This window comes from Laetiporus sulphureus, assembly GCF_001632365.1.
Source record: "Laetiporus sulphureus 93-53 unplaced genomic scaffold LAESUscaffold_6, whole genome shotgun sequence".
NCBI classification, from domain to species: Eukaryota; Fungi; Basidiomycota; class Agaricomycetes; order Polyporales; family Laetiporaceae; genus Laetiporus; species Laetiporus sulphureus.
The window spans coordinates 671,180-690,124 of NW_024468515.1; the positions used below are offsets into that span (position 1 = coordinate 671,180).

Here is an 18,945-nt window from a genome sequence, read left to right on the forward strand (position 1 = left end):
TGATTAATGGAGCGCAGACGCGAAGGTTTGTGTTCAACAAACAACGCGCGCTGCACGTGGCTCTCCTGCGCCTGCCCTGAACTCCACGCGTGCCCGTGACGGGCGCTTGTCGACACACCAGCCACAATCCGCTGTTCCCCGTTGTCGCCGTCCGCTGTTGAGAACGATGCCGCAGAAAGTCGTCGAGACTCCCTATCCCCCCATTGATGCAGACCCGCATGCATTCCGTGTGGTCCGCTACATGCGTCTCTCAGATTACGGTGCCTGGGCGGCCGCAACTGGCGCGTTCCCGGCTGCCTTGTACTTATGGGGTCTGTGCTCGTGGTGCATTATTATATGGGCTTTATCAATCTCATATGTTGCAGATATGGCGGATCCAACCAAGTTTAAGCTTCGAACTCAACTTCGTCTAGGCGGCTTGCTCGGATTCGTTGGCGGGTTTCTTCTAGCGTATCAGCGGTCCAGCCGTAAGCATATAGCGATCGAGTATTGGTGGATCATTGATGATCTTTTGTAGTTCGTTTCTGGGGTTGGACTGAGAACAAGCGCGAGGAGCAGATGGACCGTGAGGAAATGACCGCTCGCGCCCGACGGGGCCTGCCGCTGTATGGGGAATCACCTCAACCCGAGTGGATTCAGGGAGTCGCGCACAGAAACTCTGTCTGGTCGCAACTCAAGTTTTGTGAGTGGTGTACGGTGTTCGTATCAGGACAGAACTGACGGCGGATCGCAGCTATCATTCCTATGTGAGACACGATCCTTGCAATGGAGTGCTGGCTTTCTTGTTGATCTTGGATTGTACAGGTTCAATCTCGTCAACCACCCTTATCACGGTACAGACCCGGAGAAATACAAGCCGAAGGAGGATTCATCATAGGGGGCCATTGACAACGTTCTCCTATTACATTGCATATGGACTCAGGCAAGCAATGTGAGCACCGCAAAAGCCAGCGGACTGTTCCCGCTCGGGAAACTATATTCGACCTTATGATCCAGCCTTAAGAGACCTGTCATACACGTCCTCGCTTTCTTCTCCGCCCACTCTCATCATCCTCTTTTCCGTCATTGTCGTTGCTCTCATACTGCTTGTCTTGATCCACGCCTGCAACAAGGCACTTCACAACTGTCTCCCACATCGTGTCATTGATACTCTTCGCCTTCCCGAGCTGCTCGCGCAGCTTCGCAATCTCGCCTTCCAACTCTGTCACACGCGATTGCACTGAGATATTCGTGCTTGAACCGCTGCCTGACGTCGAGCCCTGCATGAAGTATGCGTGGTCGCGCAGCATCTCCTCTCTTGAATAGCTGAAGAACGTCTCAGCATGTGCCTACATGCGAGTGCGTGTCGATCAGTTAAGCATATGATGGGACAATGAATGTCTGACGCACCGCGCTTTGAGGGGGCAGCATCACCAGGACTTCGTGCGCTTCTCGCGGCTTCGCGTCGCGCATACGCTGGAAGGGCGCTACGGGGCGCACCACCATCTCCTTCGTCTCCATGCCTGTAGCCAGACTGAGACTGACATGGCCCACTAAGTCGGGTGGACGAAGCAACGCCATCATATGCGTAATTTTAAGACCCTTGTGCATTGTAAGAGTACGCAGGAGTTGATGTGACGCGATGTCATATGTTTGTATAAGCCCCGTTGCTGTCCCTACAAGCAGCAACGACGACGTAAGAGAAATTGTCATGACAGTAACAGGTTGGCTGTGGGCGCAATCAGTTGTTGAAGGAAAGAACAAGAGCGAAAGCGTGGTATACCGACCCGACTGCAATGAGGCGCTTTTTTGCGCCTTCAGGATCTTGCTCATTGACTCGTATCGCGTCGCTCACTCCACCGCCGCCGATTGCTTCCATTGCCAGATGACCGAACTTGTCTTCGCGTTGTCGGAACAAATTGACTTGGTGTATAGACCCGTTGGCAGATGCTGCGAAGAACAGGCGCTCCGTTGCATCCCACGCAAGGCACGTTATCGGCTCTGGAAAGTAGAATGTGCTCAGGAGCGATTTTGAAGAAAGATCCCATAACTATGACAGTTACGATCAATGAAGAGAAAACGGAGAAGAAGGTTGATTTACTTTCACAGAGTGATCCGTCGACGCAGAGAGGACACGACAGGTGGGAAATCGGCCTATACCGCAGATAATGTCGGTAACAGGTAATGTATGATCCGACAACAAGCAGTACGACGTCGGAGGCTCGTTTTGTAGATCGTCGTCTAGAAGCCTGCTCGCAAATTAGGCAACATGAAATTGATGCAGGACAAGCAGAATTGACCTCGACATCACCCAGACGGTCACGCCCGAGTCTTCGCTCCCGGATAGCAAAGCTGCGCCGTCGTGGGTGAAGCGCAACACGCTCACTCGTCGGTAGTGAGCGTCCCACGCATTGAACATGATTCCTGATGCGATCTACTGCACATGCGAGAGTTGCATCAGGCATTCTGTGGCGAAGGAGCAATGACTAGCCTCCCACAGGAAAATACGCCCATGAGACGTTCCCCCTGCGCAGTATTTTCCTCCCGGGTCCATCGCAATTGCGGAGAGTTTTTCAGGAAGCACAATTTTGAGCGCGAGTTGATCCTGCTCCGGCGCAAAGTGACGACAATTAGCATGAGGCGAAGCAAATGGGCGCTCTTAACGCACTTTTTGAAAGTTGTATACATTCAAGATGGACTTGTCTGGCTGAGCAGCGAGCATGAAGCCACCGTGTCCATCGCTTGACTGAACAACGGCTGTACAGTGCGTGCTTGCAGAAGTTTGTTTGAAAGATGCCAGTGCAGAGCCAGTCTGTATGTCATGAAAGGATATAGTTCCAGGTCCAGGAGTGGAAGAAGACGGTGCCGTCGCGCAAAGAATACATTCATGCAGCTGCATCTTTCGAACTACGCGGGTGAAGGAACTTTGGCAGAACCAAAAACCGAAGGCAATATTCTCGATCACATGACCGTGACGTTACGCCCGAATGCGGATGTTCTAAACCATACGCCACCAGACGGCAAGCGGCTCTCGTCCGGACTGAACATTCTACAACCTTCTCGACAACGCCTGGCCGACTTTGGGTGGAGACCACTCGAAATATCTGGCAAAAACACTCAAAAGCGCTCCCTCGTCATCCACTCGCATAGAATTCTCTCTGCTAGGAGCTGGGTAGCTGGACGATGGCGACGAATCTCTATGAAGTATTGGGACTGGATCGAGAGGCAACTTCGGAACAGAGTACGTGTTTATGCACATTCCATACGATACGATGCTGACGGTGTCGCCAGTCCGGAAGGCTTACCGCAAGCGTGCATTGCAGACGCATCCGGACAGGCTGATGCAGGGCATGTCTGCGTCCGACAAGGAAGCCGCTGAGGAACAGTTCAGACTGGTCGGTGACCGATCATGAGATTGCATTGTGCATCGGTTAACACTTAGTGTAGGTGAATCACGCTTATGAAGTTTTAACCAACGAGGAGAATCGCAAGGTGAGTATGCTTGCTGAATATAAATCATCGAGTCTAACATTGAGTAGCTTTACGATCGATTTGGCGTATGGCCCCCACCAGTGCCTGAGGTGGAACCCCAGCGCCCGAATGGCTATCATGGCGACTCGTTCGACTCGTTCGCCTCTGATCCGTTCTTTGGCTCACCATCCGGCTTTGGTTCACGTCGACGCCCATACGCATTCACCGATCCCTTCGAGCTATACAACTCGCTTTTTGGCGACGTCCATCGTGGATTTTTCGACGACAATTTCTATACAGACCCCTTCCCCAGCACATCCGTACCTCGCTCGCCTTTTGACCGTATGGGCGATCCATTTGGGCGATCTATGTTTGGTGGTTCTCTTTTTGGTGGACTAGGTTCTCGCTCATTTCTCGGTGGCTCGATGTTCCCTGAGCGGATGGGCCCTGGTTCAACCTCTCGTGTCTACGGCAGCGCTTCACAAGCTGTGGGAATGAACGGGCAGTGGGTTTCTCAGAGCACGATGACACGTACGATCAACGGGCGCACCGAGCAAATTACTAAGCGTCGCGACGCACAGGTTAGTTATTCGACGCTTTTGAGTGTATATGTTCTTCACGCGCGTTGCTACTTTAGGGTAACGAACACATCGTATACTGTTCTCCCGACGGAGAGCGTTATACTATCAATGGTATCGAGCAGCCCCTTCCGAATGGAGCAATTGGTTCAGCGCCGCCCCCCGCACAACAATTAAACTCTAGTCCACCGGCTTTCGCCATCCCTCCTCCGCCTCCTGCGAATTCTTACGTCCCTCCAGCCAACAATCACTATGCTGCTCCTCAACGTCCGCCTCAGGCTCAAGTTCCTCCGCAGGCGCAAGCATACACGACGCAGACGTCTTCTCCCCCCGCCTACACCGACGTGCCTACACATCGGCCAGGAAGCCGCCACAGCGCAAGTGTTGCTTCTGCAGCCTACACGTATCCGACGAAGCCAGCGCCGCCCGTGGAGCGAGTTTCTGTTCAACAACAACAGATGTATACAGACCCTCATGCGACCTCCGGTAGTCAGAGAAGCATGAGCAGCCATGGACACGGTAGTCAAACTTCACACCGTAAGTTATCCGATCTGATCTTCAAGCATTATGTAAGCTAACTCTACATTTGCGGACCCACTGACCTGCGTTCTACCGGTTGATTGACCAGCATACGTAAGTCAAGCGCCGCCTGCGCACTCGCCCAGGGATAAAGAGAGGGACCCTGCTTACCACGGTAGTAAGCGCTTCCACAGAGAGCGCACGAGGTCCGACGGTAGAGAACAGGAGCTTCCCATGAGCGGCGGGCACACTCTGTCTAGAGATTCCAGGCACAGAGAAGCGCGCCATACTTCGGGCGACGCTGGGCACAGACGAGAGCGTACGGATAACCATCCGCACGAGCATGCAGATGAGCAGGAGAAAAAGCGGTTCCGCGGCGGATGGTGAGCAGGCATGTGTGAGGATCTGGCCAGCGTGCGACAGTCATTGCTGACTACCCCCTTGATTTCTGCTGTAGGCTAGACAAGATCGCGAAATTGCTGAAGATTAGAGTATGGCCACACCATTCCCATTAAGCGATTTTGACCGGTTCAAATTCAAAGTGTACATCATTTTGCTATGTGATGTCCTGCCTGTTGTCGCCATGTTTCATGATTGATTTCTCTCTTGTCGCTCTTGCACAAAAGTCCATGTACAGTACAAGTTCACAACGCAGTTGTTTCGACTTTTCATGCAGCCTGCTGTAACAGTCGGTGTGGCAGTTCCCCGGGATTGGATTGCGAGCGCTTCCTCTCCACGAGCTTGTGGCTATCTGCAGTCTCAGCCTGCACCGTAAGCATTTGCAAGTACTCCCTGATGTCGTGAGCCACGTCTGTAGCGTCGTCAAGTGGTACCACTCGTGAAGAAACGCTTCCTGTCGGCCATCGTACGCGTACCTCGAACAACTGAACTTGAAGTCAACTAGAACTATAGTATAAGTGAGCCAAATATGATCGGACCCATGATCAGACGGACCTCTTACTTATATTGCCAGGTCTTGCAACCCTCCTTCCTCGCGCCGTCAGCATGAGAATATCTGCCCGCGGTGAACTAGCCTTGGAGCTTGTCATTGAAATCGCGGAACTGGGCGTAGCGGACATCGGTGCCGCTCGCAACCTAGCACACGTCTGCTCATGGACGCGCAAACTCGCCCTTCCACAACTGTATCGCACTTTGGCTCCGCTGACCAGTGTGCATCGGCTGTGCGCTTTCCCCGATCATTTTTGCGAAACGTATGGCTGGATGATCCCATGTCACTCTGTGCATCTTGCTCTACTATGCGCAACATTTCCTGGGTCTGGTCCACCGTGTTCAACCTCGCATTCTCATACATGTTCCTCGATGCATGTGCGGAAACGCCAGCGTCCTCGCCCGTAGTGCGCTCTGACACTCTCTATGACGATCGACAGCCCGACTCTATACAGATGCTTTCTTGGGGAAGCATGCTCCCCCAGCTAGCGTCGGTCACGCATGTGCGCTTTCACGCTGGCTACGATTGGAATGCCTTGCATCTGAACGTGCACATGGACTCTCTCCGGTTCGTCGCGCTCGCTGCCGACAACGCTAGCTTCCCGGAGCGAGTGATCTTCGCTATGGTCCTCCTCATGAGAAGGCAGGATATCCAGATGATTGTTCTTGTATTGCCCCCGTCCAACGATTTTGCGACTTGGACTCATCGTGTCACGGACACCAAATGGTATCATGATAACCTCTTTGTAGTTCCCTTATTGGGACGCACAGATGAACCACGGGCGGAATGGGAAGATGACATTAATGAGAGGGAGGACATCTGGCAAAGAGCTCGAAGATTCCGGGAAGCGGTCGAAAACGGCAATCGCAATGAGATCGAGAAGATGTGGTAGGTTTCGATTCATGCCTCGGAGATCCCAAGTCACTCAAGCTGTCGCATTAGCACTCCTGATACTGGAGGTTCCGATGATGGGAGCGACTAACACTTTCTCTCGTGTTCCTATTTATCGTCCAATGCTACTGACTCTAGAAATCCCCCATATGCTCAGATACGAATGCGTTGTTCTGTCTATCGTTCCGCTATGTAAATCTGTTTCCTCTCGAGGGTTGCCAATTGCAAGACAAATCTTCGCCCAAAGCATCTCTTTCTTCACGTGTGTATTGCGGCGAAGCTCATGCATTTCGCCAGATAGTATGAACGCTGGTCCGCAAGCGTGCCAAATACCACATGAAATGATGCCAGTGAAGACCGCACCAGCAATTGCGTGAAAAGGTATACTACATTGAACGAATGCAGGAGTGATGATGACCAAAGGCAAAGCGTATGAGTGACCAAACGTCAAAAGATAAGAACAAAGCCTGCAAGTCCGTATAATTTACTATGCATTGCGAGGATGACGTTGATAACCCATAGGTCATAGAGCAATTAAGCATATCGAAAGAATATGCAAGATCCCATAAAGGAGACAATGAAGGCTACTAGGCGACTGTTGTCGCCCTAGTCTGCATAGGAGGAAATGCCGAGGACATTGGCGAGACTTGAGGTTGCGTGCTTGTGGAAACCTCCGCTTCTCCGTACACAGCAGAAAGACCATGAGGACCGCTAGTGCTCGGCGTTTGCGGGTTTCCGAGACTCGATGGGACTTTACCAATGTACCATGACTGTCATTAGTATATTCAATCAGAAGGATTGAATGCAGCACAAACTAGCGAATACTTACCGGCACCCATCCACGATCGCCTGTCTCCTCCTTAACAGCCTAGAATTATGGACATCAGTTATGCTAGAAAGATAGATCACTATTGCCACCCTACATATGACCAATGATTGTACCGCTTGAACACCCTGACATAGTCGTCCTTCGCCAGGTTGAGCTCTTCCTCTCCTTTCTTCTTGTAGTCCATGAGCGCGATGCCCGGGAAACTTGTTGACAGGATGCTTAAAGGCAAGATAGGCGTCCGTCCTGCAGGTGATTGTGGTGGCGAGCTGGGGGATGAAGACCGAGCAGTTGCTTCTGCGATGGCCGTGGCAACAGGAACTCGTGTTTCGAGAAGACAGCCTGCGGGTACCCAGCCCTGCTTTGCTTGATCTGGTTCCACCAAGCCGGCGCCTGCAGGATCTCTCTGCACAACCCACCAGCCGCGCGCTCTCGATAAAATGATGAACGTATCTCCACTAAGTAACAAGATCAACGCGTGCCACTACAGGGACACAATGGGAGACAATGCACTCACACAACGACATCAAACTCATCCTCCTGTTCTGCCATATATGGATAGATGGCAACCGCATACGATACCCCAGTAGAAGGTGGGATCTCTCTCACCACGGAGGAGCCCGCAGGGTCCCCACCCTCTGCTGACACAGAACCTGAATGCGAGCTATGTAATTTCGCGTTCTCCGTAGACCCACCTTGCTCATCCACACGATCCTTGCTCTCGATGGCCGGCGACATGAGTTCCGGCCATCCTGACTGGGCGTTTGGCACTCCAGTCATCAAAGGAGGTGCTCCGTTCGGATGGTGTAGCTTCGAAGGATCTTGTCCTGAGGCGTTGCTCTGACTTTGTTGAGCAGATGACGATGGCAGGGACTTGGCGGAGGTTGACGCCTCCGATGCTCTGCGCGCAGCCTGCTTTTGCTGAGCGACAGCGATGGGGGAACGAATGTCTCTGATGTGCTTCAGCATGAAGACTGGATTCTTTTTAGACTCCTTTAGCTTCTGGAAAAGTAGCAACGGTTTCTCATCGTAGCTCAAGCACCTCTCGATACGGTTGCCTTGACAAGTATCAGCGACGTGGAAAGGCAACTAGGGCGACAACCAATGAAAGGCCTACCTGGCGAACCATAGCAGATAAACATAGCATAGTTCTGCCAATCGTCGTTGTTGATCTTGTATTTCTTGAGAGCAGCTGGCAACACCTTCCACGCTGGGTCGTCCAGGCTGACCTTGAAACTCTTGAGATTGTCTGAACTTTCCTGTCGCACGGGTTTGGAAGGCGGCTGTAGGGAGCTACTGGATGCAGCATTCGGATGTGCGCTCGAAGGGGGCTCGGTAGTGATCGGCGTCTGATGAGACCGTGACCTATCCGATGGTGGACCAGAACGAGGACCACTGGAATTGGTGTCGTGTTCCGCACGTTGCGGTGACGGCTGTGGAGACTCCACTATCTCCGGGGGAGGTATTGGCTTTGTAGGCGAACGAACGGGCTTCCAGGAGGCCCACTTAAAGGAATGTGAACGCACAGGGCTTTCTGTCTCTGACTAGAACGTGTGTAAGATATGACGATGAACGATCATGCGATGTACTTGCCTGAGGACGCAACACTGTGCTATTCCGGATGTTGCTCACGTCTTCAAGACATGAATGCAGACTGTCGCGTAGATGTCGGTTGTCTTGCTCCAATTGCCGTAGCCGCTCGTCTGCATTGATTTTGAATATGATCGCTAGGCAGGTTTGAGATTTACTCACTCTGCTCCCTAACCAGCTCGTATAGCTTGTCGACGTTCACCTGTTCCTTCCGTTCTTCCAGTTCGGCTTCACGAGATTGAATGATAGTCTGTAGATTATCTAGGAGGAACTTACACGGCGGTACATAGTGGTCTGGCTCGATCGGGATTCCTTGCGCGAGCTTGATGTTATACACACCCTTGAGGATAGCGAGCCGCTGGCCAATGGTCGCAATGCCCACTTCCTTCAGACCTTCGGCATCGAGCCAACAGAGTATCTCGCCGGATATTCTGTGCTCTGATGGGCCCATTCAGAACGCATCCTGTCCAATCATCCGAACATCACCCACCTCGGATCTGCTGCTCGTAATTGGGAAGGCCCAACTTGATGAGCCACGCATGAACGTCACCTTCGTCCCAGTCGAGAATACTCGTCCGCAGGTCAACCGAGGACATGTCTGTCGAGGCAAGAGCTGTGGGATGACGTTCACCTCAAACGAGGGGTTAATGGCGGGAAGTCCCAGAACGAGAGCAGCGGCCCTGCAGCGGCAACAACAGTGACCGGGGTCTGTCTTGATGTGGTCGCTCTCAGGGCTACAATTATCTGGCAGTTTTCCTGCAGAGGTGCCGTAGGAGCTTTACGTACAGACCACGCAGGACAATGTGCGAGTTGTGCAGCTGACGGGCGTTTGGCACACACAAGGTCACCACACCGGGTGCAGTGAGGCGCTCTTCGCGGGACACGAATCGACGCGCTCGTAACGCTCATGCTCATTGTCTACTCCGTTAAGCTACATGGATGACCTCTATCGGAACGCCTGGAGTGACCAAGCAGAGCGTATGCTCCCGGATGTGAAGCCTGCTCTTAGCTCGACCTCATGGCTTTCGCCCACACTCGCGCTTTCCGAGGAAGAGGCTGATCTGGCAACACCTTCTTGGTCTACGGGAACCGGTATTCACTGGAATGAGCCTTCAGAAAACTCGGGCATCTCGTGGACTCAAACAGATACCGACGCGGGCTGGGGGGCAAGTACTTATGAAGGCATCCAGCTTGGCGGGCCTGCCGAGAGGGAAGAATCGCCGCCGCCATCCACTGCGGAGGCAGACGCTGAGACACAGGCGGAGATTCAGGCACAGGCAGAGACTGAGACCGAGATTGAGAAACGGGAGACGACTGTGTCTATTCCTCAATCCCCCAAAGTCTCAGCTGTCTCGGACGTCGAGCCATCGTCGCCGCATTCGCCTGCCGAGATACAATTACCTCCTTCCGTTGTATCTTCTCCGGCCTTCGGGACCTTGTCGCTACCACCTGATCAAGATGGCTTCGGCACATTTGCGTCTGCAATAAGCCCAGACGAGGAAACAGCCTTGGCTTTGGAGGAAAGCGAAATTAATGCGGACGCTTGGGGGTCCGCGTGGGCCACTAGAACTGATGCTGCAGAAAGTACAGAGGAGCCTGTTGATGAGTGGGAGACAGCTCGGCGGCTCAGAGCTAAACAAGACCGCAGAGTTGTGAGTCAGTGATGGTGCTCATGGACTAGTCGGTTTGTGAATGACATCGACACAAACAGCCTCCCGAGGTCTTAGCATCTATTCTGAGTGAATGCGACAGTTTCGTGCGTGACGCATGGCCTACGTCTGAGAATGGGGATGCAGAGGACGAGGAAGGAAGGAAGGAGGATTGGCAACGTGGGATGGAGAGCGTTGAAGGTCTGTAAGTGCAGGATCATGCTTATAACAGGACATCCGTCTCAATTCGATGCATAGTGAATCCTTCGTTCAAACCTTTCTACCACCGTTGACCCTTCAGCCGCCCGTGCACTTCGGCAAGACCGAAGTCGCTAAACGGATGGCAACCTCCGTGCGTCTGACGAAGAACATGGCCCTTACCAAGGGCAGTCCCATGTCGCATTACCTCGCTGCTAAGGGCTCCATTGCGTGGGAGGTTGCTGTTAAGAGTCGCAAGGAGATAACTGAAGACGATGTACCCCTAGGTTGGCGGATCTTGGAGAAGGAGCCATCGCATGAAGTCGCCTTTGATGCCAACAAAGGGAAGAAACGAGCTAGCAAGATCTTCTCATTCTGGGGGCGCAAGGACTCGAGCGTTGCTCATTCTCGCACGTCGTCCCAGACAACCAGCGTGTCGCAGTCGGAGGCTGCACATAGCCCCATTATTGGAGAGACTGATTCGCGACGTACTAGCCATGACACTGTTGAGCCAACAGCAAACGCCAGTATGGATAAGATTGCCTCGCCAGTCCAGGTTTCTTCGCCGGCGTCTCAATCCACTCCGTCCGCCTCTACCTCCGCTGCACAATCACCACCCCCAACGATGTCATCTTATTCGACAGCGCCAGAGCCCCAGTTCGATCAAGCTGAAGTTCCTTCCCCACCTCTCCCATCCGCCGTCTCGCGTTTCTTGAACAGGTTCTCGCGGCACCGGAGTGCAACGGCTCCTCTAAGCTCGCAGGGCTCGCTCGCGCTATCATCTGACGACTTGGAATTTCTGTCTGATATCGTGCCCAGTGCAAGTGACGGCAACGATGATGATTTCATCACGAGCTTGAGGGCACTACCAAATACAGTGAAGCCAACGCCGCTGCCGCCCATGCTGCCTCCCCCTCCACCTGCGCCGCGGCGTACTGCAAGTCCTGTCAGTAGATCCGGAAGCGCAGCGCCAGGAACGCAGCCTGCATTGGATGACTTCGACTCGTTCTTCGACTGCTTGGATTCCGGAGCGTCTGCCAATGGGAAGGAGGTCTCATTGTCCCCTCTTAATGGCACTGCACCTTTGAAGCCTGCGTTTGCTGCTGTGTTGCAACCAACTCGGCCGTCGACGCCTTCTGTGTCCCTTATGCCTGGCGATTCTAATACACCAGAAAAGTCCACTAGTCCTCCACCTCTGGCCGATATCTCGACGAAACAGCCTTTTCAGCCTTTCTTTCTCCCCTCACCACCCTCCTCTCGTTCTCATACTCCTATAGCTGCTACGGGCATAAGGTCAGGTATACCTCCGCCAATCCAGACGATGCCAATAAATGCACAGGCGAAGGCGCAAGCTGACGCATCTTTCGGTGATAGGGCGCCACCACCACCTATTTCGCGACCCCGATCAACATCTATTGTGTCAACGGCACCATCAGAAGAGATTCGCTCGCCATCTACGCCTGGGTCGGCTCGCCCATTGGCAGAGCTGTATCCAAACGCGTATCGTGCGAGCGCGGCGTCGAGGTCATTTGTCCTGCCACCACCACCTCCACCGCCAAGCCGTGCTCAGATATTGCCGCCTCCCCTGGCTCCTCCTCCGCCGGGTCCATCGTTGTCTCGCAAGACGACTGCTCTCAATATATTTGACAATGATGACTTCTCCGACTACTTGTCATCGTCCGCGAGCTCGACGTCAGAGCCCGTCCTCCAGCCTGTTTTGGCCTCTACGCCGCGTGTCTCAACTCCCGTTAGCACGCCTTCGTCGACCATTCCTGGATCTGCAGCACCTGTGCTCGCTCCCCATCCTGTTCTGCCAGGTCCCTCCTCCAAACCTCCCCGTCTGTCGCTAGCTTCGACATCCAACTTTGCGGCATTCGATGACGACGAATTCTCGGATTTTCACTCATCGGCCGCTTCGGCGCATCCTAGTACTTCCTGCGATACACCCCTTTTCTCCGAATACCAGTCCTCCAGCTCTTCTGCAATCCATCGATCAGATTCCTCGAAACAATTTGACTCCCCGACGCTGGATGACAGATTTGCCTCCGAAAAAGCGTTTCTCACCCCGGGCAAGACGGTCGGTTTCGACGTTTCCAGTGCTTCTCCGATGCTTTCTACACCTTCGCCGCCCAAACCGATATCCAAGACGGAGTCCATTTCTCCTATATCGCCCCAGAAGCTTGCAGAGCCTCAGCCACAGCAGGCGGCAGTAGGAACAGTTTCGAACCTGACCAGGGCGGCATCGCTGAAACGGACGCTCAATTTGATGGAACGTGCCGCTGCCCATCCAGGACGATGGCCAGCGCCGCCCTCGCCGCTTCCGGAGGCGATCCCTGCACCACCTCCGGGTCCTGGCACTTTAGCACGTGTGGACCTATTGGGTGATGAGTGGCATACGAAGGATGGGCCTTCGCCGTCTGTGCCCGCGCTGCCTAACGCCATCAACCCATCATCATCTGCAACTGGGTTGGGCATTGATAGCAAACCCACGTCTCCTCTACCTCTCTTCCATTCTCAGTCGGTGAGGAGTGCATCCAAAAGTGATGTGTTGGCTACGCGGCCAGCAACGACGACGCCGTTGAATGCGTCGAGGAATGGCAGACTTTCAGCGCAAGACTTGCTGTTCTTCGAAGGATTGTAGTACGCTTACGAACAGTCATTTACTAAGTGTAACGTCCTTATAATGACCATGAGGGGGGGTATCGAGAGTACTGGTAGCATCGCAAATCTATTATACATAAGAGGAGTGGAAAGCTGCGGACCATATTACGGTTGGTTCAAATCTGCAAACTCTCTCGTAGATCATGAACGGCACCAAATCACTTCAAATTAAATAAAAGTATTCGCGGACATCGTGCGTAGTCGAATACACTCGTCGGAGAACTTGTGAGTTGGGAGGATGCCAGATGCCAGAAGGTAATGCAAGTGTGTCTAGTCACCGTAATCAGTCGCATCTTTCCTACGTCGCGCTTCGACAATGGTTGATGTACAGGCAAAGCCAACTACGAAACCACAGCCACGGGTATGGGAGTGACCTACTTGTCTCCCCTAGGCAGACAACAAAATGCCTCCTTGTGTGAAGGACGGAGGTCAGGAGGTATAAAGAGTGACCTACAGTGGAATTTAGTTCAAAACATACTAACATCATCAAGGATGCATCTAATATCCTCGACGCAATCCGAGAAGTTACCAAACGCCGTGTGGAGCTTGAAGTTCCTGTGGCCAACTGACAAGCAGTTTTCATGACTCTGTGCAGCCAGAACGCTCGTCTTATACTACCACAACTTGAACAGATTAATTGCTGTTCCATCTAGCCTCGAGTCCATGCAACGCGTCTGTGGCGCGATAATTGTGACTGATCACGTGCAACACCGAAATTGGCGTCTGACAAATGACTTCGGGAATGTAGACTCGAAGACCACACCTCGGATTTCTATCCTGAACAAAGATGATCGCATTACAACAATCTACATCCGCGCCAGATCCTCTCTCTGTTCCATTAAATGCTCCGGAACACTGTCCAGTGAGTCCTGCTCGGTTCGAAAAGCGCTCCAGCGATTGATCGACAGTACGCAGGGCACCGAGTCCGAGCTTGCAGGCAAGGCCGACGCATGCGCTGGATGTGCAAACCAAGAGATCTGTGCTTCAGGACAGACAAAAGGTCCGGACCCTGCTCTCCCATTGGTGAGAGAGCGTATGTCTACTGTGAAGCGAAAGATACTCGTGCTCTCCGGGAAGGGAGGTGTTGGCAAGTCCACCTTCACCGCTCAGCTCGGATGGGCCTTCGCTGCTGATGAACAGCTACAGGTCAGTAGTTACAGCGATAACCATGGAGGTTGCTACTGACGTGTACTCGCAGACAGGCATCATGGACGTAGACATCTGTGGCCCGTCCATCCCCACTATCCTCGGCATTGCATCCGAGCAAGTCCATGCATCATCCTCGGGCTGGTCTCCCGTCTACGTGCAAGATAACTTGAGCGTCATGTCTGTCGGTTTTATGCTCCCCTCATCCAAGGACGCGGTCATGTGGCGAGGGCCGAAGAAGAACGGGCTCATCTCCCAATTCCTCAAAGACGTCGACTGGGGCACGCTTGACTACCTCGTTATCGATACTCCCCCGGGTACGTCCGACGAGCACCTCAGCGTCGTGCAATATCTCAAGGAGAGCGGCATCGATGGTGCTGTGGTCATCACGACTCCGCAGGAGGTCGCGCTGCAGGACGTGCGGCGCGAGATTGACTTTTGCCGGAAAGTCGGCATTCGGGTGCTTGGTCTAGTGGAGAATATGTCGGGCTTTGTTTGTCCGAACTGCAAAAATGAGTCGCAGATATTCAAGCCGAGCACGGGTGGCGGGCGAAGACTCGCTCAGGACATGGGGGTGGACTTCCTGGGCGCTATCCCTCTCGATCCTCGTATAGGCAAGAGCGCAGACTACGGCGTCAGCTTCCTGGATGAATATTCAGATAGCCCTGCAAGTCAGGCCTACTTGGACATCATTGACAGTATGTGCGCTCTGTCCTCGCGGGTGGTTCCTTCAGCTAACTGGCTCTACTACCCAGAGCTAAGAGAGAAACTAGGCGACTAGATTGTTTGGATATTCTGCTTGGAGATCTTTGTGGGCATCGTTTACCCGTTCGTCTGTATCATACCACTGTAATACTTAGCATGTATTCTAGCTCTACCATACGGATGGCTCTACATGTCTAGCTACGTTCTCAGCTGTGGACGTTATCGTACATCTAGATCATCTACGATCGTTACCCAGGGACGCATCGCATATTATCTCTCCAATCCGTATTCTACCATCCTTTCCGTGCACTCGATGTATCTAACTGCGCTCACTCTTCACTGCGCCTGCTCTACCTTTGGCGGTGACTCGAGCTCACGCGGCATCTCGGACGGCAGCGCCTCGTCCTGCTCTACGATGTACTTCCCTATCGGCGCAATGTCCGCCAGGCCACCCGCGAGCCCCTTGCCGCTCTCGTAAATCGACACCGTTGACAGCGTCCGCAGCAGCTTGCGCCCCTCGCCACCTATCTCGGACGATGTCCGCGAGCGCCCAGGAATGACGTAGTCCTGCGTTGGGAACGCGACCGAGCTCGACTCGGGTTGCTCGTTGGAGCTGGGCGTGTGCGTCCGCTGCTGCCAGATGTTCGTGCCAGTGTGGCCAGCGAAGAGCGAGTGCGTGCGCGAAGGGATGAACGTGCTCGCGCGCCGTGAGTACCGCACCACTGGGTCTGTGATCCGCCCTGCAGGCAAATCAGCCAGGGTGGACTCGTCTGCCGCAGACGCAGGCACCGTCTCCTCCTGCGATTGCTCCGCAAGCCGCTCATCGAAGCTGAGCGGCCGCTCCGGCACCTGCGCGCCCATGTCCGGCGACGCGAGGAACACGGAGTCGGACGGGCGCGGCATGTTCTCCGCCATCTCACGGATCTCCTCTAGTCCGCGCCGGATCTCACTCGTTGGTGAACCGCGTCCGCTGGCGGAGTGCTCGCCTTCAGTAGCAGCGACACTCCGCACCTCCCGGCGATAATCCTGGATCTCATCCCAAAGTGTCTCCTTGTACTGCTCGAGCGTCTCGAGTGCCTCCAGCGTGTGCCACCGCTTAAACGGCTCCGGGCATTCCGGCTCGTCATTGACGTCGTGATAGGATGCCAGCCAAGGGTGCTCGAGCGCCTCAACGACGGAGAAACGAGACGCGGGATCGAAAGCCAAGATCTTGGTCAGAAGGTCGGTCGCTGGAAATCATGATAAGATGGGATATTAGTTGAGATGGACGGTCATATACCTTGCAGGTCGGCAACCGGCAAGACTTTCGAGAATGAGACCGCCTTTCTTATCGGCAATGATCGAACGTAGGCAGCGGCCTAACTCTGCTATGAAATACGGCTCCTTTATGATGCAGCAAAGAACGTACCTTCTGGCTGGCAACCCGCCTAATCACCTCGTCATCAGGTGTACCTGATGAGAACTTAGTACAGGATACCACGCAGACGCATTCGTGAACTCGACTTACCAAGTACATCCAGAATTTTGTTCAGCTGATCCACTGCGAGAGCATGGCATCCTCAATCAGACACTACGTTTTGAAATCAGAGAAATCGAGCTGACCATAGCTGGATAGCACGTGTCAGACGAAGGAGGGAAGGCGACAGCAGTTGAGCTCACTCCTTTCCCTTAAACAAGGGCTTGCCTAGCATGAGTTCCGCAAGGATGCACCCTATCGACCACACATCGACTGGCGAGGACAAAACAATGAGCTACATGACTTGCAAGCATGGCCAGACGTACTCGCGGTGTTATATTCCCTAAGGTTGAGATGAACATGAGCAGATAATGCAAGTCAGACGTATTAACTCACTTGTATGCCAGCATGATCTCCGGCGCACGATACCATCGCGTCGCGACGTACTCAGTCATCATCGTCGGGTTGTCGTCCGATTTTGAATTGAAACCTCGGCTCAGACCAAAGTCGCAGATCTTCAGTTCACAATCGGCATTCACGAGCAAGTTTCCCGGCTTGAGATCGCGGTGGACCACCGAAGCCGAGTGCACATACTTCATGCCTGCGGATAGATGAGAGATGTGGACGCATGGCAGGGACAGCTATTCACGCACCTCGCAGGATCTGGTATACAAAGTACTGCACGTGCTCGTTGCTCAATGCTTGGCCCGACTTGATGATCTGGTGCAGATCGGCTGTCGCAATGCATTGTGAGCACGCTTCCAGGGTATAGTGTAGAAGTTAGCGCACCTTCCATAGGCTTGCGAGGCAATCGGTGAATACTGTCAACATGCGTCAATCCACACGTGTACATGTACGCACCTCCATAAAGATATAGCTGTGTCATTGTCAGCACAGCCTATCGTACCAATCGATGAACGTACATTTCGCTGAGATCAGAAGTACAGTCAACGTCTATAAGACCGGTGATATTCTCGTGGTTGAAGTGCCGCAGTAGCGTAATCTCTCGCAGAGCCCTTTTTGCAAGCTGGAGTTTCTCCGTCGCACGGGCAACCATCTTGATCGCGACTGGCTCTCCCGATATCTGGTCCGCGGCGGAGCTGTAGAGTATGCACATATTCAGGAAGGGAGTAAGCCTTGCATCAAGAAAGCTACTGACATGACATAGCCGTATGCGCCGGAGCCCATCTCGCGGATGAGCTTCCAGCGTTTCTCAACATGGAACGCCTTGCCAAAGGACGACATGAGGGTATGATAGCCTCTGCGTTCGAAGAGAGGTGAACATGTGTTGTCCTCGAGCACTGCATGACGCTCACCTCCGCCGGAGATCCTCGTCCGACTGCCGAGCACCTAGTGTTGCGCGTGTTCGCGATCGTCCCCTCTTCCCACTGGAGGAGGCCGGCGAAGGCGCCAGAGACGAAGACTTGCCATGCTCGTTCGCTGCACCTTCGATCTGCAGTAGCTGCTTCCCGTCTGCGTTCGCATCTCGCGACCCAGAGGCTTCTGGATGTGTGTTGTCGTCGGTGGTGGTCATCGCAGGAGATGCGAGGCGCCTCGTTGCTGAACGGGGCGTCGTCGTCTAGCAATCAGGTATAGCACGATCCGAGACAAGCAGAGAAGCCGCTACGTGTGTATGAAATGCTGCAGGAGATGGCCGTTAGCGGCAAGTGTCCGGGGAGCACATATCACATTCCGGCCAAGCGGCCCCGGCTCAAAATGTCAATCGTATTGACAACGTCGCCCAATCCGGCGGCAACGATGCGAGATCCATCTCGCTTAGCCAGTTGCCACAACCATAGCCGCGGAGGTAGAGTTGCGTACTTACATGTTTTAGCACGTTGTTGATGATGCGCTTCAATTTCGTGGCAACCCCGACAAGCCCCCGTTCCACTCGATCATTGAGTAAACAGTAGTAGCCGTGCGGGTAGTACAAGGAATGTGGGCCTCTCTCGCCGTTTTCCTTCGAGCAGGTCGCCTGCGAGATTCTATGCAGCTGGAATATGGTATCTAAGTACGGCGATGTTGGCGGGGATGAAGAAAAGAACGTCAGATAACACGTGCTGGTTCAGAAGTAGCTATAGCCTCTACGACTGTTGCCGGGGCCACAATTTCGCCACATTTGACGGAGTTTGTCTTATATTAATTGATGAAAAATAAACTTACAACGATTTTGTGCGTGAAGGCTTGCAGTACTTGATCGTGTTGCGCACAAAATGTACAGGGATCGTAATCCTTCATAAAGCCTCGGAGAAGGCCTGACATGGACGAAATATCATACGAACATTACATACAACTAAAATACAACATACTTGGTTTTCCGAGATACA

The 18,945-nt window shown here is 53.4% G+C and overlaps 8 protein-coding genes across 8 annotated transcripts; 5 read left to right on the forward strand and 3 right to left on the reverse strand.

Annotated features, from left to right (window-relative positions):
* Positions 1 to 108: 108 nt before the first annotated feature.
* On the forward strand, positions 109 to 1,115 carry LAESUDRAFT_469834 (uncharacterized protein). The gene is made up of 5 exons (XM_040902592.1): positions 109 to 311; positions 366 to 467; positions 518 to 682; positions 734 to 746; positions 805 to 1,115. The coding sequence occupies exons 1-5, from the start codon at positions 167 to 169 to the stop codon at positions 875 to 877; spliced, it is 498 nt and encodes a 165-aa protein (XP_040767786.1). The 5' UTR covers positions 109 to 166; the 3' UTR covers positions 878 to 1,115.
* On the reverse strand, positions 587 to 2,878 carry LAESUDRAFT_722188 (WD40 repeat-like protein; the record flags this gene model as incomplete). The annotated part of the gene is made up of 9 exons (XM_040908160.1): positions 587 to 682; positions 734 to 748; positions 807 to 1,328; positions 1,390 to 1,708; positions 1,767 to 2,029; positions 2,081 to 2,228; positions 2,280 to 2,413; positions 2,471 to 2,584; positions 2,648 to 2,878. The coding sequence occupies 7 exons, from the start codon at positions 2,876 to 2,878 to the stop codon at positions 1,011 to 1,013; spliced, it is 1,527 nt and encodes a 508-aa protein (XP_040767787.1). The 3' UTR covers positions 587 to 682; positions 734 to 748; positions 807 to 1,010.
* A 136-nt stretch (positions 2,879 to 3,014) lies between these two features.
* On the forward strand, positions 3,015 to 5,108 carry LAESUDRAFT_694627 (DnaJ-domain-containing protein). Its single transcript, XM_040906209.1, has 7 exons — positions 3,015 to 3,220; positions 3,271 to 3,374; positions 3,427 to 3,471; positions 3,519 to 4,031; positions 4,088 to 4,565; positions 4,657 to 4,938; positions 4,992 to 5,108. Exons 1-6 carry the CDS (start codon positions 3,163 to 3,165, stop codon positions 4,932 to 4,934), a joined length of 1,476 nt encoding a protein of 491 aa, XP_040767788.1. The 5' UTR covers positions 3,015 to 3,162; the 3' UTR covers positions 4,935 to 4,938; positions 4,992 to 5,108.
* A 695-nt stretch (positions 5,109 to 5,803) lies between these two features.
* On the forward strand, positions 5,804 to 6,528 carry LAESUDRAFT_810334 (uncharacterized protein; the record flags this gene model as incomplete). The annotated part of the gene is made up of 2 exons (XM_040914206.1): positions 5,804 to 6,384; positions 6,439 to 6,528. The coding sequence occupies 2 exons, from the start codon at positions 5,804 to 5,806 to the stop codon at positions 6,476 to 6,478; spliced, it is 621 nt and encodes a 206-aa protein (XP_040767789.1). The 3' UTR covers positions 6,479 to 6,528.
* Positions 6,529 to 6,974: 446 nt separating this feature from the next.
* LAESUDRAFT_756252 (uncharacterized protein) lies at positions 6,975 to 9,399 on the reverse strand (the record flags this gene model as incomplete). The annotated part of the gene is made up of 10 exons (XM_040912144.1): positions 6,975 to 7,157; positions 7,217 to 7,255; positions 7,311 to 7,671; positions 7,731 to 7,851; positions 7,909 to 8,271; positions 8,331 to 8,753; positions 8,803 to 8,916; positions 8,966 to 9,031; positions 9,080 to 9,241; positions 9,294 to 9,399. The coding sequence occupies 10 exons, from the start codon at positions 9,397 to 9,399 to the stop codon at positions 6,975 to 6,977; spliced, it is 1,938 nt and encodes a 645-aa protein (XP_040767790.1).
* Positions 9,400 to 9,738: 339 nt separating this feature from the next.
* LAESUDRAFT_810336 (uncharacterized protein) lies at positions 9,739 to 13,524 on the forward strand (the record flags this gene model as incomplete). The annotated part of the gene is made up of 3 exons (XM_040914207.1): positions 9,739 to 10,455; positions 10,515 to 10,657; positions 10,711 to 13,524. 3 exons carry the CDS (start codon positions 9,739 to 9,741, stop codon positions 13,289 to 13,291), a joined length of 3,441 nt encoding a protein of 1,146 aa, XP_040767791.1. The 3' UTR covers positions 13,292 to 13,524.
* A 574-nt stretch (positions 13,525 to 14,098) lies between these two features.
* LAESUDRAFT_756254 (P-loop containing nucleoside triphosphate hydrolase protein) lies at positions 14,099 to 15,238 on the forward strand (the record flags this gene model as incomplete). Its single annotated transcript, XM_040912145.1, has 4 exons — positions 14,099 to 14,173; positions 14,227 to 14,457; positions 14,510 to 15,155; positions 15,213 to 15,238. 4 exons carry the CDS (start codon positions 14,099 to 14,101, stop codon positions 15,236 to 15,238), a joined length of 978 nt encoding a protein of 325 aa, XP_040767792.1.
* Positions 15,239 to 15,368: 130 nt separating this feature from the next.
* LAESUDRAFT_470088 (kinase-like protein) lies at positions 15,369 to 18,377 on the reverse strand. Its single transcript, XM_040902593.1, has 14 exons — positions 17,935 to 18,377; positions 17,778 to 17,879; positions 17,542 to 17,718; positions 17,480 to 17,495; positions 17,408 to 17,417; positions 17,272 to 17,352; positions 17,015 to 17,219; positions 16,945 to 16,961; positions 16,822 to 16,891; positions 16,765 to 16,769; positions 16,670 to 16,702; positions 16,571 to 16,614; positions 16,442 to 16,520; positions 15,369 to 16,391 (listed from the first exon to the last, which is right to left on the reverse strand). Exons 1-14 carry the CDS (start codon positions 18,150 to 18,152, stop codon positions 15,499 to 15,501), a joined length of 1,950 nt encoding a protein of 649 aa, XP_040767793.1. The 5' UTR covers positions 18,153 to 18,377; the 3' UTR covers positions 15,369 to 15,498.
* Between the last annotated feature and the right edge of the window lie 568 nt (positions 18,378 to 18,945).

Excerpts from the sequence above, each read along its gene's own strand:
- LAESUDRAFT_469834 (XM_040902592.1), top strand. The coding sequence starts at position 167 with ATGCCGCAGAAAGTCGTCGAGACTCCCTATCCCCCCATTGATGCAGAC. Across the intron at positions 312-365 it reads GGCTGCCTTGTACTTATGGG|ATATGGCGGATCCAACCAAG; the intron begins GTCTGTGCTCGT and ends CATATGTTGCAG. Across the intron at positions 468-517 it reads AGCGTATCAGCGGTCCAGCC|TTCGTTTCTGGGGTTGGACT; the intron begins GTAAGCATATAG and ends GATCTTTTGTAG.
- LAESUDRAFT_694627 (XM_040906209.1), top strand. The coding sequence starts at position 3,163 with ATGGCGACGAATCTCTATGAAGTATTGGGACTGGATCGAGAGGCAACT. Across the intron at positions 3,472-3,518 it reads CCAACGAGGAGAATCGCAAG|CTTTACGATCGATTTGGCGT; the intron begins GTGAGTATGCTT and ends AACATTGAGTAG. Across the intron at positions 4,566-4,656 it reads CGGTAGTCAAACTTCACACC|CATACGTAAGTCAAGCGCCG; the intron begins GTAAGTTATCCG and ends TTGATTGACCAG.
- LAESUDRAFT_470088 (XM_040902593.1), bottom strand. The coding sequence starts at position 18,152 with ATGACCACCACCGACGACAACACACATCCAGAAGCCTCTGGGTCGCGA. Across the intron at positions 16,615-16,669 it reads CAAAATTCTGGATGTACTTG|GTACACCTGATGACGAGGTG; the intron begins GTAAGTCGAGTT and ends AGTTCTCATCAG. Across the intron at positions 16,392-16,441 it reads GCCGGTTGCCGACCTGCAAG|CGACCGACCTTCTGACCAAG; the intron begins GTATATGACCGT and ends CATGATTTCCAG.